We start from the raw sequence: 27,131 nt of genomic DNA, 5'->3' as shown, positions 1-27,131 counted from the left end.
TGTTACCTCCACTGATGGCAATTGAGACTGTCATTCAAATGACCTTGAGCATTTCTGATTGGTTGCCATGTATTCCATGGATGCCTACCTTTTCACTTACCAGCAAACTAACACAAACCAACCTATTTGCCTGAAGCCTCTTAGTATAGTTGGCTGTGGAATGAAGTTGTTTTTTGAGAACATGGTTCTGGAAGTTTAACAGTTTATTTGAGTAGAGACTGGTGTGCCCAGTTACAGTGAGTTGAGTGGGTCAGGTGAGTGCTGCTACCCTCCTCTTTGACTACTACAACAATGCAGGGTGTTATATGGATTGTGTTTAAGATAAATAATAGCAAAGTGGTTGAAAAAATGTTGCTCTTAATATATTGCAAGCAGCTGCATTTCCTTTCACCCCTTAAATTAATTATGGACACCACCACTAGTAGATATCATTGTTATGTTCAGAGGTAGGATTCTTAAAAATAAGAATCTGGCTTCAGACTATGTTTAGTAGATGTGCAGTTTTATTCTAGAGTACCTTCCTTGTATAAAGTTTCACCAAGGCTTCTGTTCTTCCTTCCAAAATGCCCTTTTTCTGTTAGCCCAGCCTTCTAGTGGTCCTGAGGTGGCATAGTCTGTGCTTTGTGCTGAAATCTTAGTCTGGAGTAAATATTGAATCTGCCATAAACATTAAAATCAGGATTGCAGCATACAAAGAGCCCCACTGCCTACTTCTTCAGGGAGAGAACCACCAGTCTCTTATTGGAAGCCCTACCACTCAGGGGTTACAATCCTACACCCCAAACCTCTCAGAGGGTTAGTCCTCTGTATTACAATTATGACTCCAGCCACGCAAAAGCCAATGATGATATACAGTGGTACCTCAGGTTACAGACTCCGCTAACCCAGAAATATTACCTTGGGTTAAGAACTTTGCTTCAGGATGAGAACAGAAATTGTGCAGCGGTGGCGCAGCAGCAGGAGGAGGCCCCATTAGCTAAAGTGGTGCTTCAGGTTAAGAACAGTTTCAGGTTAACCTGAGGTACCACTGTAATAAGGTGAGGCTACTTTAGCCAGCCAGCCAGCCAGCCATCTCCTCCAGGCAGGTGGAGCCTTCCACATACATTCCAGGGCTTGTTAGCCTGCACAAGGCTTCAGTTGATTCTAACTCTCTGCAGAGACAACATCTTCTGTAGCAATCTCAGGAAGAGGACATTTCAGCCTTCCGGGCTCTCCTGGAGCTATCCAAGGTCCTGTCCTTGCCTGCTCTCTACTTACCGTATTTGTTTCCAGCTACCACCAAACTCGACAGGGGAGGGAAAGCCCTCTCCTCTCCAGTGCCAACCCTCCCAAAAATCATTAGATAAGTTGGAGAGAAACAGGTGTTTGGCTCTTCAGGTTTTGAATTGGCCCAGAAAGTTGGGAGGAGTGCCTTGAGCTGTTTAGCTTGGAGAAGACCCTCCCCTGGATGCTGGCCCATACTTCCCTATAAGTAGGCTAAGGACCAAACTACACATGACATTACTAAGCACCTTGTTTGGCCTGGAGTGAAAGTTTTTATTTCATAGATTGAGTCCCCTGCACTAACAATCAGGAACCTGGCATGGTGGGCTCCCTGCTGAAATCCCGATCCAGGTTGGAGTGAATGGGAGCTTCGCTCCCCAATGCAAACTGCATGTGCTGAAGCCACAGCAGGACTGTCCAAAAAGATATTACTACAATCCACCCTTTGAAAAATGAGTGGAAACAAAAATGGGGAGAGAAGTGAACTGGAATGTATAACATGCTGTTGAATAGCCAGAAGGTGGATGAGAAAGCATATAGGACAAAGTGAGATAAAGATCTAAAGAAAATAGCTCTAGAATAAGAATTGGAATTTTTGCATGCACAAGGCTCGTGGTTTTCAGTGCTAACTGGATCTAAAGACAATTTCCTGAAAATGAGTAAACAATAGAATTTAACATCATGGAAGATGCGAAAAATAAGAGGTAAAAGGACATGGGCATGCCAGCAATCCCAGAGGTTTCTGCAACATGTGGAGTGTAAAAAAGAACATTAAAAAGCTGCTAGATTTTGGAAGATGGTGCTATAATTAGTAGTTGTTTCAGGCAAAAGTAGAAATGGACCTAGTTACATTTTGTTAATAACAGTTCACTAGTGAAGAGACCAATGCCCATTTAGCTGGGTTCTGGCAGTTCAGTACATTAGACAAAAGATTGGATTAAAAGGTTCAGAAATAGATTTTTTGTTATTATGAAGTATTGGAGTAATAAATAAGAAAGGAAATGTAATGTAAAAGTGTTGATGGATGTTTTCCTTTCCTTTCTTACTTTCTTTCTGATTAATGGAAACCCATTTAGCATTAGTGTGTAATTAAATAAGGAGATGCTATGTAGTAAGGCAAAGAAGAAGTTGCAGTGCGTGTTAATTTTGTTTCATCCTTCCAGAGTCTCACATTCCTAATATGTCTGCTGTGTTACTAATCATACATTTATAGTGTTCTTATCTGGACCTTAAATGTTCTTAATACCTTGCTTCTACCCTGTTGGTGTTCTTAATATTTCTAATGGTACTAATACTTTCTGGGTTTTGCACTTGCATCTTTTGTATTTTATGAAGCGGTGCTATATGTTGACGGTCTTGTATTGTACATATAATTATAATAATTCATTTAAAAATACATTAAAAATACCTTTTTTCTGTCTTTGGCATATGCATACTTCAGCAGGCAGGGAGAGATGCTGAAAAGCACTTGAAGTTTTTAAGGTTGCCAGAGGCACCAGAGGCCTTGCACCACACCTGCCAAAATTCCTTCTTTGGCTTAGCAATTAAAGGTGCAGTAGCCTTGCATCCTGCCACCCTCGAAGTAGCACATGTGAAATACTTAGCTTTGGACAAATGTTCATGATTTTGGAGATTTTTTTCCTTTTCTTTTTTCTTTTTCTTTTTCTTTTTTTTTGCACAGGTGGAGCAAAAGCTCAACAACTTTTTGTTTCCATATTTTTACCTCCTGAAATATGGCAACCCTTTGTTGTTGTTTAGTCGTTTAGTCGTGTCCGACTCTTTGTGACCCCATGGACCAGAGCACGCCAGGCACTCCTGTCTTCCACTGCCTCCCGCAGTTTGGTCTAACTCATGTTTGTAGATTCGAGAACACTGTCCAATCATCTCATCCTCTGTCGTCCCCTTCTCCTTGTACCCTCAATCTTTCCCAACATCAGGGTCTTTTCCAGGGAGTCTTCTCTTATGAGGTGGCCAAAGTATTGGCACCCATCTTCAGGATCTGTCCTTCCAGTGAGCACTCAGGGCTGATTTCCTTAAGAATGGATAGGTTTGATCTTCTTGCAGTCCATGGGATTCTCAAGAGTCTCCTCCAGCACCATAATTCAAAAGCATCAATTCTTCGGCGATCAGCCTTCTTTATGGTCCAGCTCTCACTTCCACACATCACTACTGGGAAAACAATAGCTTTAACTACACGGACCTTTGTCGGCAAGGTGATGTCTCTGCTTTTTAAGATGCTGTCTAGGTTTGTCATTGCTTTTCTCCCAAGAAGCAGGCATCTTTTAATTTCGTGACTGCTGTCACCATCTGCAGTGATCATGGAACCCAAGAAAGTAAAATCTCTCACTGCCTCCATTTCTTCCCCTTCTATTTACCAGGAGGTGATGGGACCAGTGGCCATGATCTTAGGTTTTTTTTATGTTGAGCTGCAGACCATATTTTGCGCTTTCCTCTTTCACCCTCGTTAAAAGGTTCTTTAATTCCTCCTTACTTTCTGCCATCAGAGTTGTCTCATCTGCATATCTGAGGTTGTTGATATTTCTTCCCGCAGTCTTAATTCCGGCTTGGGATTCATCCAGTCCAGCCTTTCACATGATGAATAAGTTAAATAAGCAGGGAGACAATATACAGCTTTGTCGTACTCCTTTCCCAATTTTGAATCAATCAGTTGTTCCACATCCAGTTCTAACTGTAGCTTCTTGTCCCACATAGAGATTTCTTAGGAGACAGATGGGGTGATCAGGCACTCCCATTTCTTTAAAAACTTGCCATAGTTTGCTGTGGTTGACACAGTCAAATACTTTCATGTAGTCAATGAAGCAGAAGTAGATGTTTTTCTGGAACTCTCTAGCTTTCTCCATAATCCATCACATGTTTGCAATTTGGTCTCTGGTTCCTCTGCCCCTTCGAAATCCAGCTTGCACTTCTGGGAGTTCTCGGTTCACATACTGCTTAAGCCTGCCTTGTAGAATTTTAAGCATAACTTTGCTAGCGTGTGGAATGAGTGCAATTGTGTGGTAGTTGAAGCATTCTTTGGCACTGCCCTTCTTTGGGATTGGGATGTACACTGATCTTCTCCAATCCTCTGGCCATTGCTGAGTTTTCCAAACTTGCTGGCAACCCTACTTGAGCTTAATTAGTTGTTGAAATGGCTAGGTATTTCAGACCAAGGTGGTGACTTGAGCTCTGGAATGAAAAGCTTGCTAGCATTGCATTAGTCCTGTACATTCATGTTTGAGTGTACACACTTATTGTTTGACTTGGGAATGTGCTTGCACCTTATGTATTGATTTGAAAGTGGATGTTGTGCCCATTCATGCTGCAAAACTCAGAGTTCATTATATGAAATACATATAAAGTGGGTGAGGGAGAAGCTGTCTGCAAGAGCAATACAGCCTTTAATTTATTTTTACAAGGTTTCAGTTAAATGTGTGCTCATATTGGGGTAAGTCTGGAATTGATGCTGTTGTCTGGATTTGATGCACAGATAAGCCCTGCAGCATTCTTGAGCAGAATCTCTCTGAAAAAGTACTTGATAAGCATCCCATACTGGATAAATTAACTGATACATTGCCTCTCCTCTTTTGAGTTTGTGAATGCACTAGTCAGCTTCAGAAGTTCCTGATGCCAATTTGACTTTTGGTCCCCAAGTGAAAAATCAGTAGAAGCATAATTAGTAGCGAGTCTGCAAAATTCTTAAACCAGGCGTGGAGAAACCCCTTTTAGATGGCAGGCCAGATCCAGTGATGACCAACTCTCAGTGGAACATTTGACAGGTAGGTGGGTTGCCCACCTGTCCATTCCAGCATGTCATATGATGTCAGGTGGAGCTGCCAAATAACTGAAACAGTGCAGCATGCATTTAGTGCTAAATTTTAATGGCGCTGAATGAAAGCCACACTTGCAAAGGAGCAAGTGGGAGTGCTCACTAAGGCTACCAATTGTTCCTTTGCAGCTGTGACTTAACCCAACACACACCTGACGATATGGCTGTGGGGTAACAGTCTCTTGAGCCAAATGTCCCCCATCCATGTCTTAATAATGTATGTTGGATGGAGGCTGAGCTGACTTGCACTGGGACGCTTAGAGCCGTCTTTACCACTCTAGGTCCATATCAAGGCATGGCTTTGAAGAAAGTAGAGGTGAACTGTACCAGCCTTCATCCCTCTCCTGCTTTCTAGATATTCCCTGGTTTGGGAAGTGTGTATATGCCACCTTGGGGCAGGTAACCCCAAAGTGGTATAAAATAAAATAAAATAGATCGGAAATACAGTGATTCAAAGAAACACCAACAAACACAATCTCCCAACAAGAGTCAGATATAAGCTTACTATTCAGCCTGCCATAACACACACACACACACACACACACACACACACACACAAAAAAAAAACAAACAAAAAACCCTGCCCATCTGGCTGGGTTTCCCTGGCCACTCCAGGTGGCTCCCAAAATAATAATAATAATAATAATAATAATAGGATAAAACATCAAACATTAAAAACTTCCCTAAATAGGGATGCCCTCAGATGACTTCTAAAAGTCAGAAAGTTATATAAAGTGGCCTTCCCTTCACTAGGAACTAGGAAGCTCTCCTGCAGAACACCAAAGAAAGTGTCCAGGCCGGACACGATAATTTAATTTTAAATTTTAAATTATTTTATATCCAAAGTACAAAAACAAAGAACAAGATGGAACAAAGTAAAGGATTGTATCTTGATAAATTGAGCAGCTGATCAACGTATTAAAGTAAGAATTCATTGGCCTAGACCTGGTTGCCCATAATACAGCAAGGATGGGGAACCTGGTACCCTCCAGATGTTGTTGGACTTCTGTTCCCAGTAGCCTGAGCCAGGATCATTAACATGAGAGAATCTTACCTGAGCAGGTTCCTCAGATGAGTCATGAAAGATTCATGTCAAAATGACTGTTTTAAGTGGAAAATGATTACTCTTCTCCCCTACTGGCTAGGTTTTGCTACCTTGTTTACTAGCCAGCCTATTTCACACACCACTTTAGAATATATTAATTTGTTCCGAGATGGCTGCTTTAAGTACAGCATAACTTTGTAGATGATGTTGAGTTTCTCCGTCCCTCACACCTGCTTTTTAATACCTTATTTTCCACCCTTGGAAAATGCCTTCTCGCCACCTGGTCTCTAATGTTCATAACTGAGTTGTTTACAAAATGCTCACAGTTTGTTGAATATATCAAAAGGACTCCTGATACCACAATAAGCGCTCGCTTCTGTTCTGTGGCAGCTGCATTTTTAACAGCACTTTGCATTCCAGGAGCTAATATGCATTTCTGAGAACAGACAGATAGAGAAATGCCTGGTAATTACTGTCTCGCTTTTGAAGCCTCCACCACGATATACTACAGTACTAGAGTACATTATACAGATTTAGTGCAGCGCTAGATGCCAAGCACAATAAACATTTTGCATTCTGGAAGGTATCTGAATGCTGAATAGGTTCATTTTGTTCCTTCACCTTTCCTACTCTACAGCTGCTCCATGTGCCTGAAAAAAACCACATCTGATTGTTCTGCTGATTTTGTTCATATCTAAAGCAAGTGGGGAACATATTCCCTGATGGGAGCCCAGCTCCTCTTTTTGTCCTGGAAATATATACATATTAATAACTTGATCCTAAACTTGTCTACTTCCAAGTAAATTCTGAGCTCTGTGGGACTAATTTCCTAGGTGACGTGCTTGGGAGGCAGTATGGTGTAGTGGTTAGAGTTCTGAACGAAGACCTGGAAGACTAGGGTGCAAATCCCCATTGATCCAAGAAGCCCACTGGGTGACCTTGGGCCAGTCACTATCTCTCCCTGCCTAACCTACTTCATGAGATTGTTGTGAGGAAAAAATGGAGAGGGGGAGAAGTTTGTACCTGAGTTCCTTAGAGAAAATAATAAGCAATAGTGATTTAAAAACCAAGGGTGTGACATTACTCTTGCATAGTTTCTAGTTTTATGATATACAGTTTACTTGCGTGTGAATGCAGCTTAAGTACCCATATTCAGTGAGATAAATGTTGGTTCCCCCACACTTCCAAAATAATATTTTTTACAAGTGTATGCACAGTGGTCTGTGAGATTTCCTATTATCTGCAGCAGTACGTTAAAGAATTACAGCTTTTTTCCCTCCTCAAGTTATCACTTTTGCGTGAGAGGAATTGCTTGCTATTCCCATGAAAGCAGTGTTTAATGGCCTGCATATACCGTGGCCAGCTGCCTTTACATTTTCATTTTTAATTACAGCGCTTTGCAGGCTTTTGGGTTTATTGATTTCTTTACTTCTCTCCCCCCCCCGCCTCCTAACTGTGAATCCCAAGTGCTGTCTCCTACAAGCCATTTGACTCCCTAGCACAGCTTCTTTGCATAAAAGGAATAATGTTTTATTTCTACAGCCATGAATTTTGATGACAATGAGAAGGCAGCTGATGCTCCACAATATTAACTGGAGGGCTGTGTGCTGTGTGTAGCATGTTAGGCTCTGTTCATGGTAAGAATTGTGCAGTGCGGTTGGTGCAGTCCCCCAATATATAATGTTGCTTTGTTGTTCAGTAATTTTCACTGATTTTACTGCCCCTGATTTTACTGATGACCCGTGCACCTAAGAGCTTGCTCAGATCACAGCTGCTCATGTCAAGGGTATCGTAATAAGATCATACCTGAACTGTACACACTGGGTTGATCGAATGTCATGGATTACCTCCAAGGGATTATAGGAATTATAGCTTGGTGAGGGGGATGGAACTCTGTGTAAGGCAGTGGTGGGGAATCCAGAGGTTGTTAAACTCCCATTAGGCATAACCACCATGACCAGTGATCGGGGATGATGGGAGTTGTAGTGCAGCAACATTGCCGTCAAAGCACATCAGTGCTGTTATAGGGATGGAGGAGAATTTTGCTCTGTCTGCATTTTTAAGTGCATTGATTTAATTCATACCTCTGAGATGAATACACAGATTGGAAAATAATAGCCTTCAGATTTTTCATTTCTTTGAATTTTTCAGATACAATGCCAAAACGCATACTTCAGTAATTTTTATACATTTACTGCAGCAAATGCCAGTGTAATCATGCCACGAAAAGCCTCAAATTTGTAGTCTAAATGCTACTTTAGATTATGAAGCCTGTCCTGTCAACTTGATTTCCAGAAGGATTTTACCTGTGTGGATGGTTGGTGTGTGTGTGTGTGTGTGTGTGTGTGTGTGTAGCAGCTCCAAATGAGACACTAACAAGGGAATGGATGCTGAATAACTATGGTGCCCATGGTTTTGGGGTGTATGAAAGTCTAGTAATTGCTTCTTTATCTGTAGTTATGTAAAATATGTGTATCGGATATTTAACATGACCCCATTAGGTTTTAAAGACATTTTTTGTGAGATAATGCAAATTTCACCATGTATTTCTATGTATTCTGAAATCCTGATTGTTCAGTTTGTGAATTCAGCCTTTACATATCTTGGCTGTCTCCCCCCTCATCCCTCCACACATTTTCTCCATCTTTAAAACTTCAAAATGCACACATTGAATGAACCTGTTGATTGCTATTGAACCCATGTCCTAATTTTGGTTCAATTTATTTTTCCTCCCTAGACTGCAAGTACACATGTCACCAGGAATGCAGAAGCCTCATCCAGCTGGATTGCAGCCAACAGGAAGGACAGACTCGCAGCAAACCTTCTCCAGAAAATACCTTAACACAAAACTACAGCCAGGTATGAACTGCAGTGTCCCCATGATGCTTGAGGAAGAAAATGGAACAAAGTGATTTGCATCTCTGGAAGCCAAATGGTGCCAGCATGCAGGAAGAGCTCATTGACAGGTTTTTGCACACTCACTGTGAATGGTATCTCAGCAAAGCAAGGGGCCTCTCATTTCTGCCTTTCCCATATCTGTTTGTTGGGCTGGCGTTTCTTCAGATAGATAAGGCAGTGCTTCTGAATGAAGCAATCCTAAGGCTTACCTTCACAACAAATAGCCTTTCTATGCTTAAGATTACACATAAGGTCAAGTCAGACAATTGGCATCTTACCTGCTGTAGCACCTCCTGTTTTAGAAGCTAAGTACTAGTGTTAATGTGAAAGTAAGTAGGATTCATCCTGTTACATTGGTAGCCCAGGTATTTTGTTTCATGGGTCAAGCAGCATGCAAAGTAATAAGATCAAGAATCATTCCTTTGCTCTTGCAGCAATCTGGCAAAAGTAGCAGGATGTATTTCTGAATGTCTTTTTGTCCTGCAGTAAAACTAATAGGGCAAGTTGCCTTCATACAGGGTGCTGATCATGGCAATGGGCTCCCACTGTAAAATCTCTGCTCTAAACAGAGGGTTTTTGAGGTCGGCCTGTCATTAAGAGGTGTGCACACCACATGCAGATTTCTCTTGAGATTGCACTCTCCTAAAATGCAGTCCCAAAGCATCCTTGCTATAATGGAGAATGCAGCACTTTTCAAATGGGGATTCAAGGATTAAAAATACACGAGTCTCATTGGAATGAGGGAGATGGAAACGTAAATTGGAGCTTTAGACATTGCCCTCTTCTATTCCTTGGAGCTGAGTATAGCCTGCCCTTTTCTTCATCTGTGGCAGGCCTTGCTGAAAATGAATTTCTTGCCTCATGGGAAATGCCAAATCTCTCATACCACTTTTCATGCAGTATCAGTCTGAAATATTCAAGTTTTGATCTTTAATATTCTGTGTATGGGAAACCCGAAGCCTTTTGTTCCTGTGTCCTTTCTTTTGTGTGTGTTTTGTTTTACTGTGAATACAAGGATCTTCTGCTCTGTGATTTCAATGCCTTTCAGTGGAGTTTGGGCAGGAGAAAGTTATGGGCGTGTGCCTAATGCAGCTGAAACTAAACCTTTCCGCCCTTCTCTGTAACAAATTGCCTATCTCATATTTTGTTGGGAACATCCAGCATGTCCGATACAGGCTTTCGTGTTAGCTTGCTTGCATAAATATACTTTGTGATGTGGATAAAATGTGCATTTTCAGGGTTGTTTTGCAGATTCTTCAAAGGAAGTGTTTCTCCTCTCCCTGCCAGTGGCAAAAGTATTCTCCACTCTGGTTTAAATGGCATATCTACATGATCAATGCCAAAAAGGCACTTGGTCTTCTTTGCACAAAGCACCTCTCCAGTCTTTTATCATCACACCCTGAAGAAGTTCTAACTCCACTGGGAAATTTTTAATTGTTCTTTTACAACAAAGAGCATCTTACAAACCGAAGAGCAGGGGGCTATGTCAAGATCAAAGCTTTTCTATGAGTACAAATAGAATGTCATTGCCATGCCTGTAGTAATTTGCTGTTACCCAGGCATTCTGAAAAAAAGCAATGGAATAATCTCCAATGCGGCATAATTTGTTTAACGTAGTTGTCTGTTGATTTTGTATGGCCCTACATGTGAAAGCAACCCAGCTCTGAGTTGTTGCTGCACCTCTTGAAAAGGGTAGTGACATCTTTGATTGGTACTCGATCTGGGATATACCTGCAACTTTAAAAATCTGTTCCGGTTTTCAGTATTTACACTCACACTAAGCATTTCTGCCCTTTAATGCAAGGGTGGTGAACGTGTGTCCCTTTAGATGTTATTGGCCTCCACCTCCCATCAGCCCCAGCCAGCATGGCCAGTGGTTAGGGATGATGACAGCTGTAGACTAACAACATCTGGAGGCCTACTGTGCTCTAATGGAGAAATCAGTGGAGCTAAATGTATTTATTTAGTTTGTTATATGAATTTAGAACAAACTGAAGTGAAAAGTCATCCAGTTGGTTTTTGATAGCAGCTGTGCAACCCAATTTTGAAAACACTTGAGGTATCCCCCCCCCCCCAGAATATCCAGCTTTTGGCTTGTTTCTATGAAGTTCAGACATTAGGAGGGTGTGCACCAGATTTGGACAAATTATTAATCCCAGGCAGAAGCATTGCATTTTGGAAGGATTCTGGGCTTCTTGAAGTGTGATCCGTATAAGACACCCTGAACCAAACAAGGGTCCTCAAAGTACCTTGCAACACCTTGGTGATTCAGACACACACACTCACACTCTGCAGACAACTTGTCTGCTGAAAGCAATGCTAATGTCTCTAAACCTTTGCTATATAAGGGCAGGGGTGAAGTTTGGTGAGGTTTGATGGAGGGAAAATGCCAGTGTGAGAAGGCAGAGGAGGGAGCTCTGCTGTGACAGACAGATCAGACAGCTTGTGATCAGAGGGAATTATTTTACCAGGACTTTTCAGTCCCAGTCCTTTTTGAGGGATGATGGTGGTGGGATGCTGAAGTAGATGATATTGGTGCGTTTGCTCTTTCACAAGTTTGGATGGATTTTTCCAATTGTCACTCCAGCTTAAATCAAAATATTTTGCTTACCTGTCTGTGTGCAGTGTTATGTGGGGCCCTTACCTAACACCATTGAATCAGTATCCACAAACAAAAATGATAGAGGAGGGGAAGCAAACCCCTCTTAGTTTCACTCCCCCCACCATCAGTGCTAAGACACGTAGGATGTAGATTGGAGGGGGGTATCAATCATAGCTGTCAACCTTCCCTTTTTTGGCGGGAAATTCCCTTAGTCCAGCGCCGTTTCCCACTGCTTCCCGCTGCTATCCCGGATTGTTAGATATCCTGTAGACTGTTCCCGGGACAGGTGAGGCTACTGATCCCTTATTTTTGAGGCTGCTGATTGCTTATTTTCAAATCTGAAAGTTGACAGCTATGGTATCAATGGCTACCCAGGATGGAAGGCCTGGAAGGCTCTGCATACAGAAAAATAGCCCTGTAGGAGGTATGGTCTGTGAGTTGAGTGCTACAGCAACTGAGATTATTTAAGTAAATCTGAAGTGAAATGAAACTCAAATGGATTTCCCCCCTCCAGCTTTGATACCAAACCATGTCCCTGACCAAAAGCCACTGAACAGAATCAGAACCAGTAGTGGTGGCTAACTAGGTAGGTCACAGGATTGTTGCGTGTAAAGAAGCCTGACCTAGATGCCTGAACTGAGCGTGACTTCTCCCTCAGGAAATACTCATCTAAAGATGAATTCTCCCATGTTGACGTTGTTGCTTCAGAAATGTTCTGAACAGTCTGATTGGATTATGCTGGAGAAAGTGACAAACTGTAAACCCTGGGTGCTTGTGTTTGGGCGTCAGGTAAGCCATGGCTAATGGTTCACTGCAAATGTACAGATTATTCCTCCTCACTCGTGAGCAGGATCCATCAACCACATCCTTGACTTAATGTTATATATGAACTGGGGATTCTGTTTTGTTTCACCTGGTAAGCCGAAAACACACCTTGGTTTCAGATTGTACTTCATATGGAGCAAAACAAACCATAGTCCCTGGTTCGGATATCATGCTAAGTCAACCATGGTTTGTTGCTTCTGCTCACTAGCAGAGATAAGCAAAATGTGAGTGACCTGCATGTGCATGGTGAATCATTAACCACAGCTTAATGTGACATGTGAATGCCTTCTGTCTGTCAATCTCAGTATTGTCCACCCTGACTAGCAGTAACTTTTTCCAGATAACAGGTGGAGGTCTACCAACTTAACCTTCTAGCTAGATATGCCAGGGGTGGAATCTGTGGCCTTCTGCATGTAGAAAAGAGGTGCTCTATCATTGATCTATATGCTGCCCACTCTGATCCTTACACACATTTTTCTCATTTATGCGCAAAAGTAAGCCTTCACTTATATAGTAATATCCCAAGGCTTGATTTTTTAGACCTCTCATGCTGGTGAGTTATCTTTTTTTTTTTTAGTTCATGCTCCATAGCTGAGGCTGTAAAAACACTACAAACATGGAGAGAGATGGGCTATAAAAAGTGACCTGTGGGTTAATTGTTTATTATATTTATATTATGCCTTTCCTCCAAGGAGCTCAAAATGACATACATTGTTCTCCTACTCGTCAATTTATTCTCATAACAACACTCTGAGGTAGGTTTGGCTGAAAGACAGTGATTGGCACAAGGTCACCCAATTAACTTCATGGCAGAGTGAGTGGGGATTTGAGCCCCCTGATCTTCTAGATCCTATTCCAATGCCTTACCCACTAGGCTGCACTATATGTGTTGGAGCCTCCATTTGTGAAAGTCATGTATGTGGCTTGTTCATAGAGCCAGATTTGTTGCCAGGTAGAGAGACTTGGAAGCGTGGCCTTATAAGGCCTCTTAAATCTTAAGAGATATAGACATGCTAAGTCACATTTGAACAATTTGCTTTCAGGCTCAGTCTCCTCATCCATAAAATGGGAACAGTGGTGACCTGCCTCCATAGAGAACAAGCCAAATAAAGACTGTATAACATATTGTGCATTGAAAAGTCTCTGTGAGTGCTAGAGTGGAAGATACTGGCTTTGGATCTTACAAACTTCTGCATGTGCTTTGGGGTCCAAGATGCTGCAATGGAATGAAAAATAGCCATGTGTTTGATGAGAAACTTATGGACATGATACTGCCTTGAAGGGGAGCTATTTCCGTGGGAGAAAATATTTCAATTGCATAAATTTTAGAGGCCCTGCACTCCTCAGTCAAGTTAGATGTTGACTCACCTTCTGACAGGCAGCTCTTATTTTTCTCTGTACACAGTAGCTAAATGTTTTACCCAGAAGCAGCACTTGGGGGAGCTGGAAGGCAAATGAATGTAGTTGCAGGCAGGTATAGCTTAATAAGGAAGGTATTGTACACTGACAAAGGTGTCTTGGCAGCACTGGGGAGCAAAGCAGACTTTTGCAAAACAGCTTTTGCAAAACTACAGAGAAATGTCACCTCACTAGTTTCTATTGCATGTACTGGCATTTGGAATTTTCCCATTTGATGTTGAGCAAACCTCAGAATGCATCATTCGAGTTCAGCTGTTTCTATAGTATGACTGCTTGAATCTTCCACTCGACTAGACAGCACGTGGCTATCCATTGATATGTCCAAACGCAAAGTTGTCAACATCTAAAAGATACTTAGCCTGTAATCAAAACCCCCTTTTTGCCAGGCCGGGGTGGGGGGTTAGGAATGGATTAGGCAGAGGCGTAGGAAGTACTCCTAGTGAGGTCCCCAGCGACATTCTGGGGGTGGGTAGAGGGAAGGACTGAGGCAGACTGGGAGAGGCACTGGATCCTGATCCAGCCCCACTGTCATCCCTTGATGGTATCGGAAATGTTCTCAGCTTAATCACTTGATGAAATATACTCGGAGTCGAGAGCAGATTTATTCAGCTCATAGTGGTGAGGAGGAATGGAAGTTCCCCCAGGATGTCTGCTTTATATATATTATTTACACAATGAGCCCCATGTGATTGGCTAATTCCGGGATTCTCCTGTAGGCCAATCAGGTTGTGGATTCACTTCCACCTGGAGCTGGATTGGGTGGCTTCTGTGGACCAATCAGACTGCTGCATTCTCAGTCCTATTGTTCTAGGGCCCATCAGACTGCTGCATTTTGGATCCTATTCAACTCAGTACATAACACTTGATTTGCCTGCCCCCCTCCCCCCTCCTTCCACCCTGGCCAGCATGGGCAATGGGGCTGTGGGGGCAGTGGAGGCTCTGCCCCTCCATCATGCTTCGCCACTTCCTGGCCAGGGATTGGATTGTTCTGTTAGGGGCCACCACTTGGTTTCAGTGTGTAAAGGTGCATTGCTGTATAAGTTGTTACTTCCTACTAGTGTTTGAGAGGGACTTAATTATGAGGCAGGCTTATAACTAAAAACCAGCCTGTAGAGCTAGAAATACCCTTCATTTCAGTTTCACCTGTGTCTTGCCAAATTCTGTAAATTTGCACTTTTCTAAGAGAATCTTTGGCCTGCCATAGTTTCTGTTGAGGGTGTTTTAACTAATCCTCTGTTGGGTTGGTCAGATAATTTTTTAAAAAAACTTTATTTGATGTTTATGTTCTGGATAGAATGTGGATGGTGGTACTAGGGCTACGACTGATGGGCATGTTTAACTAATGGAATACTGGACAATACCGGGATGTTAAAATGTGCTGATTTAAGTCCCGATGGGATCAGAATGAGAAGGGCAAGCTGTAAGCTATGGAAGCAGTAGGAAGATCCATTTTCTTTCCTATTGTATTTATATCATCCCATGTCTTTCCTGTAAGGAACTCAAAGTGGCGTTCAGGATCCTCTACCTCCCCATTTTAGCATCAAAGCAACCCTGAGAGGTACGTCAGGCTGAGAGAAGATGACTGTCCCAAGGTCATCCAGTGATCTTTATGGCTCAGTGAGGATTTGAACCCAGGTCTCACAGGCTCTCGTCCAGCACTCTATAGCCATAATGTGCACTGGTTAATCCATATATACAAAGGGAGTAGTATCTCGTGTGCTATTTTCTTGCCTGAATGTTGCTGAATATACAACTGAAAAAATGAAATAATTATTTTTGGTTCCCCTGCTCCTCCCCACATTTTACTAATAGATCTGGCACATGGGAAGCTGACTCTGCTGCCTATCATATTGACGAGTCCCGTCTCAATGTCTGCTGTACTCCCCCATGTCTGTTTTCCAGTCTGTATCCATCTGCTTTATTTCATACTATATACTGTAAGACTTGCCTGGGACAACAAGAACCATCTTGTGTGTTGGGCTGGTACTTATTGCAGCAATACCTGACTGCCTTAAAGATCACAGGTAGGAGTGGGATTGAAAAACCAGGTGCAGTTGTGGCTTGGGAAGGAGCTTCCAGGACATGTAGATGCCTTTTATAGGCAGGCAATGCCTTTCAGCTATGTGCATCTCATAATATTTTATTACCACTGTGCCAGTTAGGGATCTTTTTATCTGATCAAGCACGCAACGATTTGTGGAAAGCGGAGGGTTTGAAGAGAATTGAATCTGAAACTGTGGGTGTTTGGAAGCAGAAACATAAGATCAGACCTGTACAATTTTTTACCTATGACTTGCTTGGGATTTTAAACCAGTGTGAGTCTCATATTTCACCTAATATATCTATTTGAGATACTGAGATTTTCAGGATAGATCAAAAATCTGTTTTCCTTCATTACCACTCTTCCTTGGGCATACCTAATTTAAATTACAAACATTCACCTCATATACTACTATGCTAGTCTCAATGTGATTCACATCAATCAAGGTGGTCGGACTTGACTTTTTAAAATTTAACATCTCCTTTAGGTATTTATATTTGACTGTGAGAGAGACAGACACAGGTAAAATTGGCAATACATTTTGTTGTTGTTGAGTTTCCCTGTGTAGAGCCCATCAGTCAGAGTGGATGTCAAGTTTATTTGATAGTTGTCAGAACAGCTAATGACAATTATATCCAATAATCAAAAGTTCATTAATATGGTATCAGATTTATTCTACAAGTATGGCCAAGAGATTTAGGCCACAGTAAAGGGCATACCTTGGAGTAAGTCCCATTGAATTCTATGGGGCTTACTTCTGAGCAGACACATATAGGATTGCAGTGGAGCTCCTGAATGGGCAGCTTGATGACTCCACCTCTATTTCTAAGTCATCAAATATGGCTGCAAAATGATTTATGATTCCCCTCAGACAGTCAGTTCTCCTCAGGAAGACGAGAATATCCATTAAAAGTACATTATCATTCTGCTGACACAGCAAGATCAAATATTAAGCACTGAGTTGGTGTGTCAGGATGTGCCTGAGATCACAATACAGATTTCAGAACATCTGTATTATTGACTGTACCTAAAGCAATATCATGAGCTACCGGTATGTTGTCACTTCAGAACATTGGTTGCAGCTATAAATAATTGACTTAAGTGTATTGTAATCTTTGCTACTACTAAGAAAAATTATCTTCAACAATAATAAGCTGATAGCAGAAGGCTAAATTTGTGGTCCCTTTCAACTGAATGATATTTGAGCTTCAACTGCTGATAGGTTTTTTTTTGTGTTTTTTTTAATTGTACAGTTTCCATGATTTTAACTGACTCATTGGCCAAGGTAATGAGTGTCACTTTCTGTCATGGTTTTTGCTGTCAGTAAGAATTACACCAGTAATTTCTATTAAGTCACTTCGGTCAACTAATCTATTTACAGCCTGTTCATAGGTCCTTATGTGATCAGTGAAAACAGTTGGTCCTGGCAAGTATTAACCGCTCTCAGTCTTAACCTGATAACTGCCATTTGTCCAGATTTTAATTTGTCTCAATTAATTTTAAGATGTATTGTATTAATTTTAAGATGTACTGTGTTATTTATATGATGTTAGCCGCTCTGAGCCCAGCTCTGGCCAGGGAAGGCGGGGTACAAATAAAATGTATTACTATTATAATTAATTAATTAATTGTACACGTTCCCCTTGCTTTCTTTTGAAGACTGTGGCAAGTAATGTATGAAAACTATAAAATGAAGTTGTTGGGTTTTTTAAAAAAAAGTTTAAACGGCTCAACCACCCAGCCATTATACATTAGACTGAGTCAAGTGGTCCTACATCACTTCTGGAAGATGCTGTAATGATGCTAGAGTTTCCAGAGTATTATTAGCCTAGAGGAGAGTCACTAAGAATGCACATCATTCAGCACCTTCAAGCTCACTACTCAGCACTTCCATGAAGCAGCTTCTCTCTGATAACCAACAGTGGTCAAAGTCAGGGCTGGTAAACTTATGCCTCTCCAGATGTTGTTGGACTCCAACATCCATCACTCCCAGCGAGCAATACCCATTGGTGAGGGATTATGGGAATTGTTGTCCCATCAACAGCTGGCGAACCACAGGTCTTTCATCCCTGGCCTATGTAATGGGGTGCATCTGCTACAATCAATCAGGAGGGCAAAATGGGAAAGGACCCCTATATGTAAGGTCTGTCATTGCCAGAAGGCAAGCAAAGATGTGTAAGCTGACAGTAGGTTGTGTGCATTCTCTTCTGTGTAGTAAGACTGAGGAAGATGGTGGCTCAGCGCTGGACACTAAATTTGGTTGCTAGAGTCACTGATGTGAAATTCATAGCAGTCTACAGTTCACCATTAACAGCAATCTGGAAAAACATATATGTACTGACAGTTTTCCTGCCCCAACATGACATTTCTTTCAGGTTATTTATCTCCTGTAATTTTGCCATAATTTTTCAGCAGTAATGGTTTATGTCAAAATCCATTATACCAGGACTATTAAATTCATGGTTTTCTACAGTCCCCCCCCCCCCACCTTGGACTCATTTTATGTAGATAGCTGGCGCAGCATCATCTGAGGGACACAGTAGTTGTGAATTGGTGTGTGTGGGAGGGAGGGAGGGAGGGAGGGAGGAAGGGAGGAGAGCGGGGGGGGGTCACAGCTAAAAGACCTGACACATGGCCATCCAACCTTTGTTTAAAGAACCTCCAATGAAGAACCATCCACCACTTTCTAAGGACAACCATTCCACTTGAGGGGCTGGGAGCTGGGGGCACTGTCATACAGTGGTTCCGCTCCTTCCTCCTGGGCCGTGTTCAGAAAGTGGTGGTGGGGGATGAGTGTTCAGACCCTTGGGCTCTCACTTGTGGGGTCCCTCAGGGTTCTGTCCTCTCCCCCATGCTTTTTAATATCTATATGAAGCCGCTGGGAGAGATCATCAGGGGGTTTGGACTGGGTGTTCATCAGTATGCAGATGACACCCAGCTCTACCTCTCCTTTAAATCAGAACCAGTGAAGGCGGTGAAGGTCCTGTGTGAGAGTCTGGAGGCGGTTGGAGGATGGATGGCGGCAAACAGATTGAGGTTGAATCCTGACAAGACAGAAGTACTGTTTCTGGGGGACAGGAGGCGGGCAGGTGTGGGGGATTCCCTGGTCCTGAATAGGGTAACCGTGCCCCTGAAGGACCAGGTGCGCAGCCTGGGAGTCATTTTGGACTCACAGCTGTCCATGGAGGCACAGGTTAAATCCGTGTCCAGGGCAGCTGTGTACCAGCTCCATCTGGTACGTAGGTTGAGACCCTATCTGCCCGCGGACTGCCTCGCCAGAGTGGTGCATGCTCTGGTTATCTCCCGCTTGGACTACTGCAATGCGCTCTACGTGGGGCTACCTTTGAAGGTGACCCGGAAACTACAACTAATCCAGAATGCAGCAGCCAGACTGGTGACTGGGAACGGCCGCCGAGACCATATAACACCGGTCTTGAAAGACCTACATTGGCTCCCAGTACGTTTCCGAGCACAATTCAAAGTGTTGGTGCTGACCTTTAAAGCCCTAAACGGCCTCGGTCCAGTATACCTGAAGGAGCGTCTCCACCTCCATCGTTCTACCCGGACACTGAGGTCCAGCACCGAGGGCCTTCTGGCGGTTCCCTCACTGCGAGAAGCCAAGTTACAGGGAACCAGGCAGAGGGCCTTCTCGGTAGTGGCGCCCTCCCTGTGGAACGCCCTCCCACCAGATGTCAAAGAGAACAACAACTACCAGACTTTTAGAAGACATCTGAAGGCAGCCCTGTTTAGGGAAGCTTTTAATGTTTGATGTATCATAGTATTTTAATATTCTTTTGGAAGCCACCCAGAGTGGCTGGGGAAACCCAGCCAGATGGGCGGGGTATAAATAATAAATTATTATTATTATTATTATTATTATTATTATTATTATTATTATTATTATTATCACTGTCAGACAACCCTTACCATCAGAAAACTATTCCTATTAGTCAAAATCTCATATCTTGTAATTTGATTCCATTGGTTTAGGTCCTACCTTCCTGAGCAGCTGAAAAGCAGCTTGGTTCATCTTCCTTGTGACAGCCCTTCAGATATATGAAGATGGTTACCATGTCATCTCTGTCTTCTATTCTTCAGGCTAAACATAAACAACTCGCTCAACCATTCCTCTTAAGGTTTGGTTTCCAGGCCCTTGATCATTTTGGTCACCCTCCTCTGCACATGTTCCAGCTTGTTAATATCTTTTGTAAACTGTGGTGCCCATAATGGAATAGCAGTAGTGTGACTTTCCTTGATGTGGACACTCTACTTCTGTTGATGCAGCCTAGAATAATATTAGCCTTTTTTGCAGCTTTTGTGTGTGTGTTTATGTGTGGACTTGCACACGCACACGCACACATGCACACACACACACTTATGTATACCCCAATATACGTTTTTGCCCTGAATCTTTCCAAAGGGTTTAATAATTATTTTTTGCTTAATTACTGAAGTGTCACAGATTGTTCTACTGATTTTTCAACACTACCTTCTTCTACCCATAGTGCAGATGTGGTCAACCTGGCACCCTCAGATGTCCAGATGTCCATGAGCTCCCCTCCCATTAAGCTCCCCTCTGCTTAAATCAGGCTTGAAAGAAACATCATGTTGTATCTGATAGAATAGGTTGTGGTTTGTGCTTGGTTGCGATTCATGTGTTTCTGCACAGTTTCTCTAGTCTTCTAATGCGCCCATGGGCCCCCAAAAGCTAGCAATCCCTGCCACAGGGTCTCAGCAGAGAGTGTACACCCTGATGGAGTCTGATACTTCAGGTGCTTTGTGGATTTGTAAATTCTAATTCCATCTCAAATGAGGCTAAGAAAAGCTCCTCATATATTTTGAGCTCGCACTGTATTCTGCATTTTTGTTCAGTTCGAAAGTTCAGACCTGGCAATCATTCTGAAAAGCAAAGAGAGACTGTGCGAGAACCTAAATTTAGACATAACCAACTGCAAGCAAGGGTTTTTTTTTGTTTTGTTCTTTGCTTCCTATTCCTTTCCTCCCTCCCCAAAGCTATGCGTTAAAATAAAATTTTAAATAGAACTACCATTGAGACTAGAATTGTTTTGACAGCACAGGGGAGCGATATACATACATATGCAGAGATTCTGGTGTGTGTCCCTAGCATATCAGAGATTCTTCCCAAGCAGAATGTGTATTAAAACGGCCTGTTTCATCTTCAGGGTGACAAAACAGTCAATACATTATTGATGGCCCCAATAATAAAAACACAGGCAGTGAGGCATTCCCATTCATCATTTTGACACTTCCTTGGTGTGCTGCCTGGTCCAGCCCATGAGGGAGGAGCCTTCTTTGCCAAATGTACTCTAGGAAGGAAGAAATGCCAGCAGCTGCAACAAATGCAGAGTCCATTTCAGGGGATGAATGGTGCAAATCATGCTTTATCTCCTATGATGGCTAGTTTAAGAGCTCTTGAGCAGCAAGACTGTGCCTTGTTTTCTGTCGTCCATTTTGCACCTGAAGCAGTGACCAACTCATCCTTGTCAGAAGAGATGAAACTTGCTCTCTCATAGCTACGTATTGTTCTGATGTACAGCCTAATATTAGCCGGTGTTCTGTCCTTGATCAAAGACCTGAATAAATCAAGATTCATTTTCATTCAAACTCTCAGGGAGAAGACTTTTATGGATTAACATTGTCCTATTATAAACTTATGCCTTGCTTCCCAATTTTGTACAGCTGTCCAGTAATATAACATAGGAACTTGTTTGCAACTGATGATTACAGTGCATTAATTTCCTTGCCTTCCTATAAAAGAAAGTATGTTAGGCAACTCTGTTTTTATATAAAAGTATTATGTTCACCCCATGATTCCAAGAGATATGAGAAGTTTGGGGGCACAACACTTGTCTGGATTTGATTTGATTCCTTTGGAATGAGGTCACTGGGGGCTTGCAACATTCTGTAGTATTAGAATTTGTTCACAAATGTACAGTTTGAGCATAGGTCTGGTTTAAGGAGGCATACCCTAAACCAGAGTTCACCAACAGGGTGCAGACAGCCAAACTCCCCCCCCCCCAAGTTATCTAGGAGAGAGGCAGTGTCAGGGGCAGGAGCCAGGAGCAGGTCAGTAATAACTCACACAGTGTTGGTGAAGTTAACTCTTAATTCATAGAAACAAACAGCTCAGGAGACCAAGCCTAGAGAGCACAGGTGGTCTTCCCGGTAGCTCTTGCCCCAACAAGGCAGTTAGGAGGACTGGAGGTTCCCGCCTTCCCCCACCTCCCTAAGTCTCCTCCTCCCCCAGTTCATTCCCAAGCAATCTGAGGCTTCTTTGTCTTGTCTGTCTTTGCTCCACCCTTTTCATACCTCTCCAGCTTCTGTTAGACCAGGAGGGAGGGGAGCTAGTCACCGCAAGGGGGGGAGGCAGCTTGGCTTCTTCACCAGCCTGACTCATTGCTGCCTCTTGCCCCTTCCTCCTCCTCCCCTTCCTCTTCTTCTGCCCCTGATTTTGGACTGTCAAAGCTTCTTCCTGCTCACTAAACCCTGTTACCTCTTCAGCTTCCAGCACCACCACCTTCATCTGTTCCCTTTTCTCCCCCTGACCACTGATTGTTGTCCCACCATCAATCCCCTGGCTCTGAGCCATCTTCCCTTGGGAGTTTCCTTGGGGATTCCCCAGCTGGTGCCTCCCACCACCCCTCTGCATTCAGCCAGTCCATGACAGACAGCTGGATCTTTCTTCCCATGCTTCCTTTTAGTTTTTCTATGTCTCATTCTTACCTGAACTATAGTCTGTCCTTTTTATTCTCTTCCATAGACTTAAATTCCTTGGTCCTTAACTGGGTGTGGTAGAAGGCATGCCCACTTTCAGGTATTTGCTAGAAGAATTAAGCTACTGAGAGCAATCATCCCATCTGGGGTAGGTCTACTGGGTTTCCCCATATTGTAGCTTGGGTGCTCCAGTGTGTAATATCACAGTAAATGTAAGTGCTGTCAGGAAAGTCAGCTGGAGTTTCCACAGCAAATGAGTAACAGCTGTGCATTTACTGCACTTCTATAACTGATTGATTGCCTGGAAAGGCCCTTGTGGTCCCAACTCAGTCTAATCATTTCAACTGAAAACAGATTTAGTCCCACTGATGCCAACTGGAGTAAATCAGTGAGAGATTGTGCCACATTGTCGGCTTTGCCAGCGCAAGAGGATGTGATGCTGAAGAGCTGTTGGAAAACCCGTACTTGAAATATGAGGAAAAGTATGTGTCCTAAGGGCGAACCGACAGGCCTTGCTCAGGAGTTCGCCTCAACGCACAAAGACTTTATGCATGGACATGTGGGGGTGGCATTGAGGCCCCACCCTCCAGCGTTCCTTGGTGTGTAGGCTTCAGAGGCAGCTCCCAAATGTGGAGATCAGCAGAATACACTTGGAAACCCTCTTCAGACATTTGCACTAAGCATGCATACGTCTGAAGAGGAGCTCACATCCAGGAATGTTGGAGGCAGGCCTTGTGTGCAGGCCTCCTGTCTCCCTCTACATATAAAGCCTCCACATTTTCTGACAAACACTTCAACAAAGCTGTTAAAGTTTGGTGACAGGGGTGTTGAACACCCGTATGCAGCATCCTGAGGCATTTGTTTTGAGGGTAGAGAATGTGTTCAAACCACTTCCACTTGTGATAATACTGTATGTTTCTCTTCACCCAAAGTTTCAAAGCTTCTTTTGAGCCTGGTTTCACGTGTTCTTAAGAGCATAAGAAGAGAATGCTAGATCAAGCCAATGGCCCTTCTAAACCAACATCCTGTTCTTACAGTGGCCGCCCAGATGTCTATGGGGAATCTGCAAACAAGCCCATAACACAGGAGCCCTCTCCCTTCCGGTAGTTTCCAGCAACTGGTATTCAGAAACAGTACTCTGACTGTGGAAGCAGAGCATAGCCATTGAAGCTAGTAGCCATCAATAGCTCTTTCCTTCATGAATTTGTCCAGTCCTTTTAAAAAACCATCTCTAAGTTGGTGGCCATCACTGCCTTGTACTTTTTTTTTTAATCTGTCCTGAATCTTCCAGCATTTTATGAGGGTGATATAGATTTTTACACAGTTGTAATTGTCTGATTTAGGACTCTCTTTAATCTGTATAGTGCTGGATAGTGGTGTATTCTGCCTACCAGTTGAAGTATGAAAAAGGTTTTTTGCAGAGGTGTTTTTGCAGTTGTCCCAAGGTAGTAGAACAGTAGAAGTGATGGTTGGTAATGTAAATAACTTGGAGGACATGGTCATACAGAGGAAGCTGAATGCCAAAAAAAGAAAATTCCTCGATGATTCAGCTGCTGTGAGCCGTATTGATTTCAGAGGGCTTAAGCATATTTAACCCAATGTTGGATTGTGGCCCAGGCCTCTGAACATATTCTGTGCTATGTCTACTCGTCTCTCAAACTGAAAAGTTGATTTATTTTAGCAGCTCTGAAACTTGAACCCTGCTTTTGAACTGTTGTTTGCAGCTTTCATGCTTATTGGTGCCTGGGACTTTCTTTTATGTAGCTATTTGATCTCATGGATGGCATGCATGCACTACTTAAAATTTACCATCTAAAGATGGTAACCATAATCCATCCTTCAGAAACAAAGGCTTTCACTAGTGCCCCTAGGCTGGCGCCTCAGACTCTGAGCTTTCATTAAAACAGACAAGCAAACCCTAATTCTCTAGCCCTCCTAGAAAGAAGGTTTAGGGGGCAAAACTGTTCATGCACCTTCTAAGTGATTTCTGTGAAATGAGAGTGCGGTGTGGCTACCTTCTATATATTTTCTGGTACTGAGGAATGCTCCCTATTGCTACTAGATGGTGACAGCATCAGTGTATGTAAAATCAGGATTGTGCAGTCTTCACAGTTGGGACCAGTGGGACATCGCTGAGTTCCCGTGGAAAACACAAGGTTGTTGCTGGTGGCTGTCTCTCTAATTTTGTTGTGCTACATTCCCCATGGCAACGATTTGACGTTATGCCATTCCCCTGCTGCTCTACAACTATTTTGCGTCTTGCACCCTCAGTACTCTCTCAATATTTGAAATGTGTCCACCGGTTTACTTGCTGTATGGAGTGATAATCATAGCTGGAATTGGGAAGGGTTGTTTTGCCTTCTGCAGTATTATGTGGCTCTTAACAGCTTGGCTCTCTTGCTGTGAGTGTTTGGATATTTCATATTGCTCAGGAGTGCTGAACCTGTGGCCCTTCGGATGCTTTTGGATGGCAACTCTCATGACCCTTGGCCAGCTTGGGCAATGAAGAGGTATGGTGGAAGATATGGACCAGCGAAGTCTGATGGGCCCCAGGTTCCCCACCACTCCTATAGTTGTTGCTTCATCCTCATATCTTAATATGGCTTGTAGCTGGGATACACTATCCCATAAGATTGTTGGTGTATATTTGGTCTAGTGCACTAACCATACTGTCCTTGTGAAGCACTGTAATTGGGCTAACATGCTCTTTCTAATATCCACCATGACATCAATTGTGTAGCCTTTTGCAAGTTGTAGAGGCCATTGATGTTCATACACTCTTGCCTAAATATGATGTCTTTGAAAGCTGTCACCTTTTTAAGCATTTTGTCTGCCATTTTTCTCATGTTTTTGTTGCAATTAAAATTTAAAGATGGGTTAGCTACAACCTTGATATACTTTAATGGATAAAAAATGTTAGTCATGTTCCAGCACTGTTTCATAGATTTACCAACCTGGATGTTTGGAAATGAAAGCAAAGTAACACATTTTAAGTCTTAATTTAGTTTTGAGTTAGCTTCTCATGGTGTATTCCCATTACAGCACTGTCTTCAAATGGCCTTTGCTAAATTCTGCACAGCTGTTCTGACAGAAATGTGTACTTCACACAGCTCATCTTACAAAATGGAGCTGCTTGCATTCAAGAAAACTTGTGTGAGAGAGAAAGGCAGGCAGTGCACATTAAACATGTTGGCATATTCAGATTTTCTAATTGTGGGAAGCATACCCTTCTGAAATGGTGAATTGTTATCTAAAATTATCTGGGTCTACACTGTGAGAGTTTTAAGGCAGTCAGGTGTTTTGTCCATTAAAAATGACTTCCTGAAACATCTGTCTCTTGTCCAGTATCCAGTCATATAGGTATGTCATTCTTGGCCCAGTTAACTGTGGAGTTGATCTGCATATGTATTCCTGCTTCCCTGGAGGAAGCTTTGGAGGCCACAATCTGAAGCAGAAGACCTTTATGTAGAAGAGAGGGTTTTTGTTTTGTTTTTACTCATTCTTCTCTGTTGATGTTTACCCCTAAAATAATCTGCCATGAAAGCTGCTTCCTGACCTTCCCCATCCCCTGCTTTCACATTTTGGACAGGGACAATTTTAAGTAAGGTGAAGAAATCTATTCATATTTTCCACATCAGACTGCAGCCTGTTCAGTTGCATTTAGGAAGGAAGGAAGGAAGGAAGGAAGGAAGGAAGGAAGGAAGGAAGGAAGGAAGGAAATGTTGGGTAGGGCAAACTAGCTTTTGGAACAGGAACATTTTAACAGATTCAGTAGGTGAGAGCAGAATTGTCCCTAAGAAGGCCACATTCCTTTTTGCCCATAGCCTAACCTTAAACAATGAGTGGGGTTTGGATCTCCAGTGACTCTGTGCAAAGGTTGGTAAGGGAGATGAACTTCCTTGAGGGTTTTTTTTAAAAAAAATAGTGTGCCTTGAAGTGAATGGGGAGCCAGCTTAACTGTTTTAGAACTGGCATAATATGCTCACTTTGGCTTTTCCCGGTAATTAACAGATCAGATGCACTTTGAGCTAATTAACATTTCAGAGAAGCTTTCAAAGGCAACAAACCCCACAAAGGGCACATTCACTTGTCAAGCCTAGAGGTAACCAAAGCGTATATCAAGAAGCTTACGCTGAAAAGGGCACTTTGGCCTGCAGCCACCTCTTGGGAATCCTGGAGCAATCCTGAGTCCTACACCAGCCCCTTCAAGACTTGCCTGCATGGGATTCCTTGACTGAAAGCATCCCCAAGTCAAGATTGTGATGGTCAGGGAAATGGTTTGACCAGAGGCTTTCTCCAACATGTGCTAGCTTGGGCCATTCTGGGAAATATTGACATAGGGGTGTTTTAAAATGGGTGATTCCCCCATGTACATATTGAGATGATAAAGCTCCTGTTCTGACTCTTTGGTTTGACTTTTTTCCTTGCCCTGTAGGGGGCTACAAGAGCATAGCATCTCCAAAGCTAGTTTGGGAGG

At 42.8% G+C, this 27,131-nt stretch overlaps 1 protein-coding gene across 1 annotated transcript in view; it reads left to right on the top strand.

Annotated features, from left to right (window-relative positions):
- The window catches only part of RASSF5 (Ras association domain family member 5), a 103,119-nt gene that overhangs the window by 24,597 nt on the left and 51,391 nt on the right, over positions 1–27,131 (top strand). The window contains exon 2 of the mRNA XM_083509005.1: positions 8,872–8,993. Coding sequence (XP_083365131.1) covers positions 8,872–8,993 — 122 coding nt within the window. The remainder of the gene's footprint in view (positions 1–8,871; positions 8,994–27,131) is intronic.

The sequence above is a fragment of the Podarcis liolepis genome (assembly GCF_965112155.1).
Source record: "Podarcis liolepis genome assembly, chromosome: 6".
NCBI classification, from domain to species: domain Eukaryota; kingdom Metazoa; phylum Chordata; class Lepidosauria; order Squamata; family Lacertidae; genus Podarcis; species Podarcis liolepis.
Note: the sequence above shows the minus strand (reverse complement) of the source record. Positions and strands in the feature narration are given on the sequence as shown.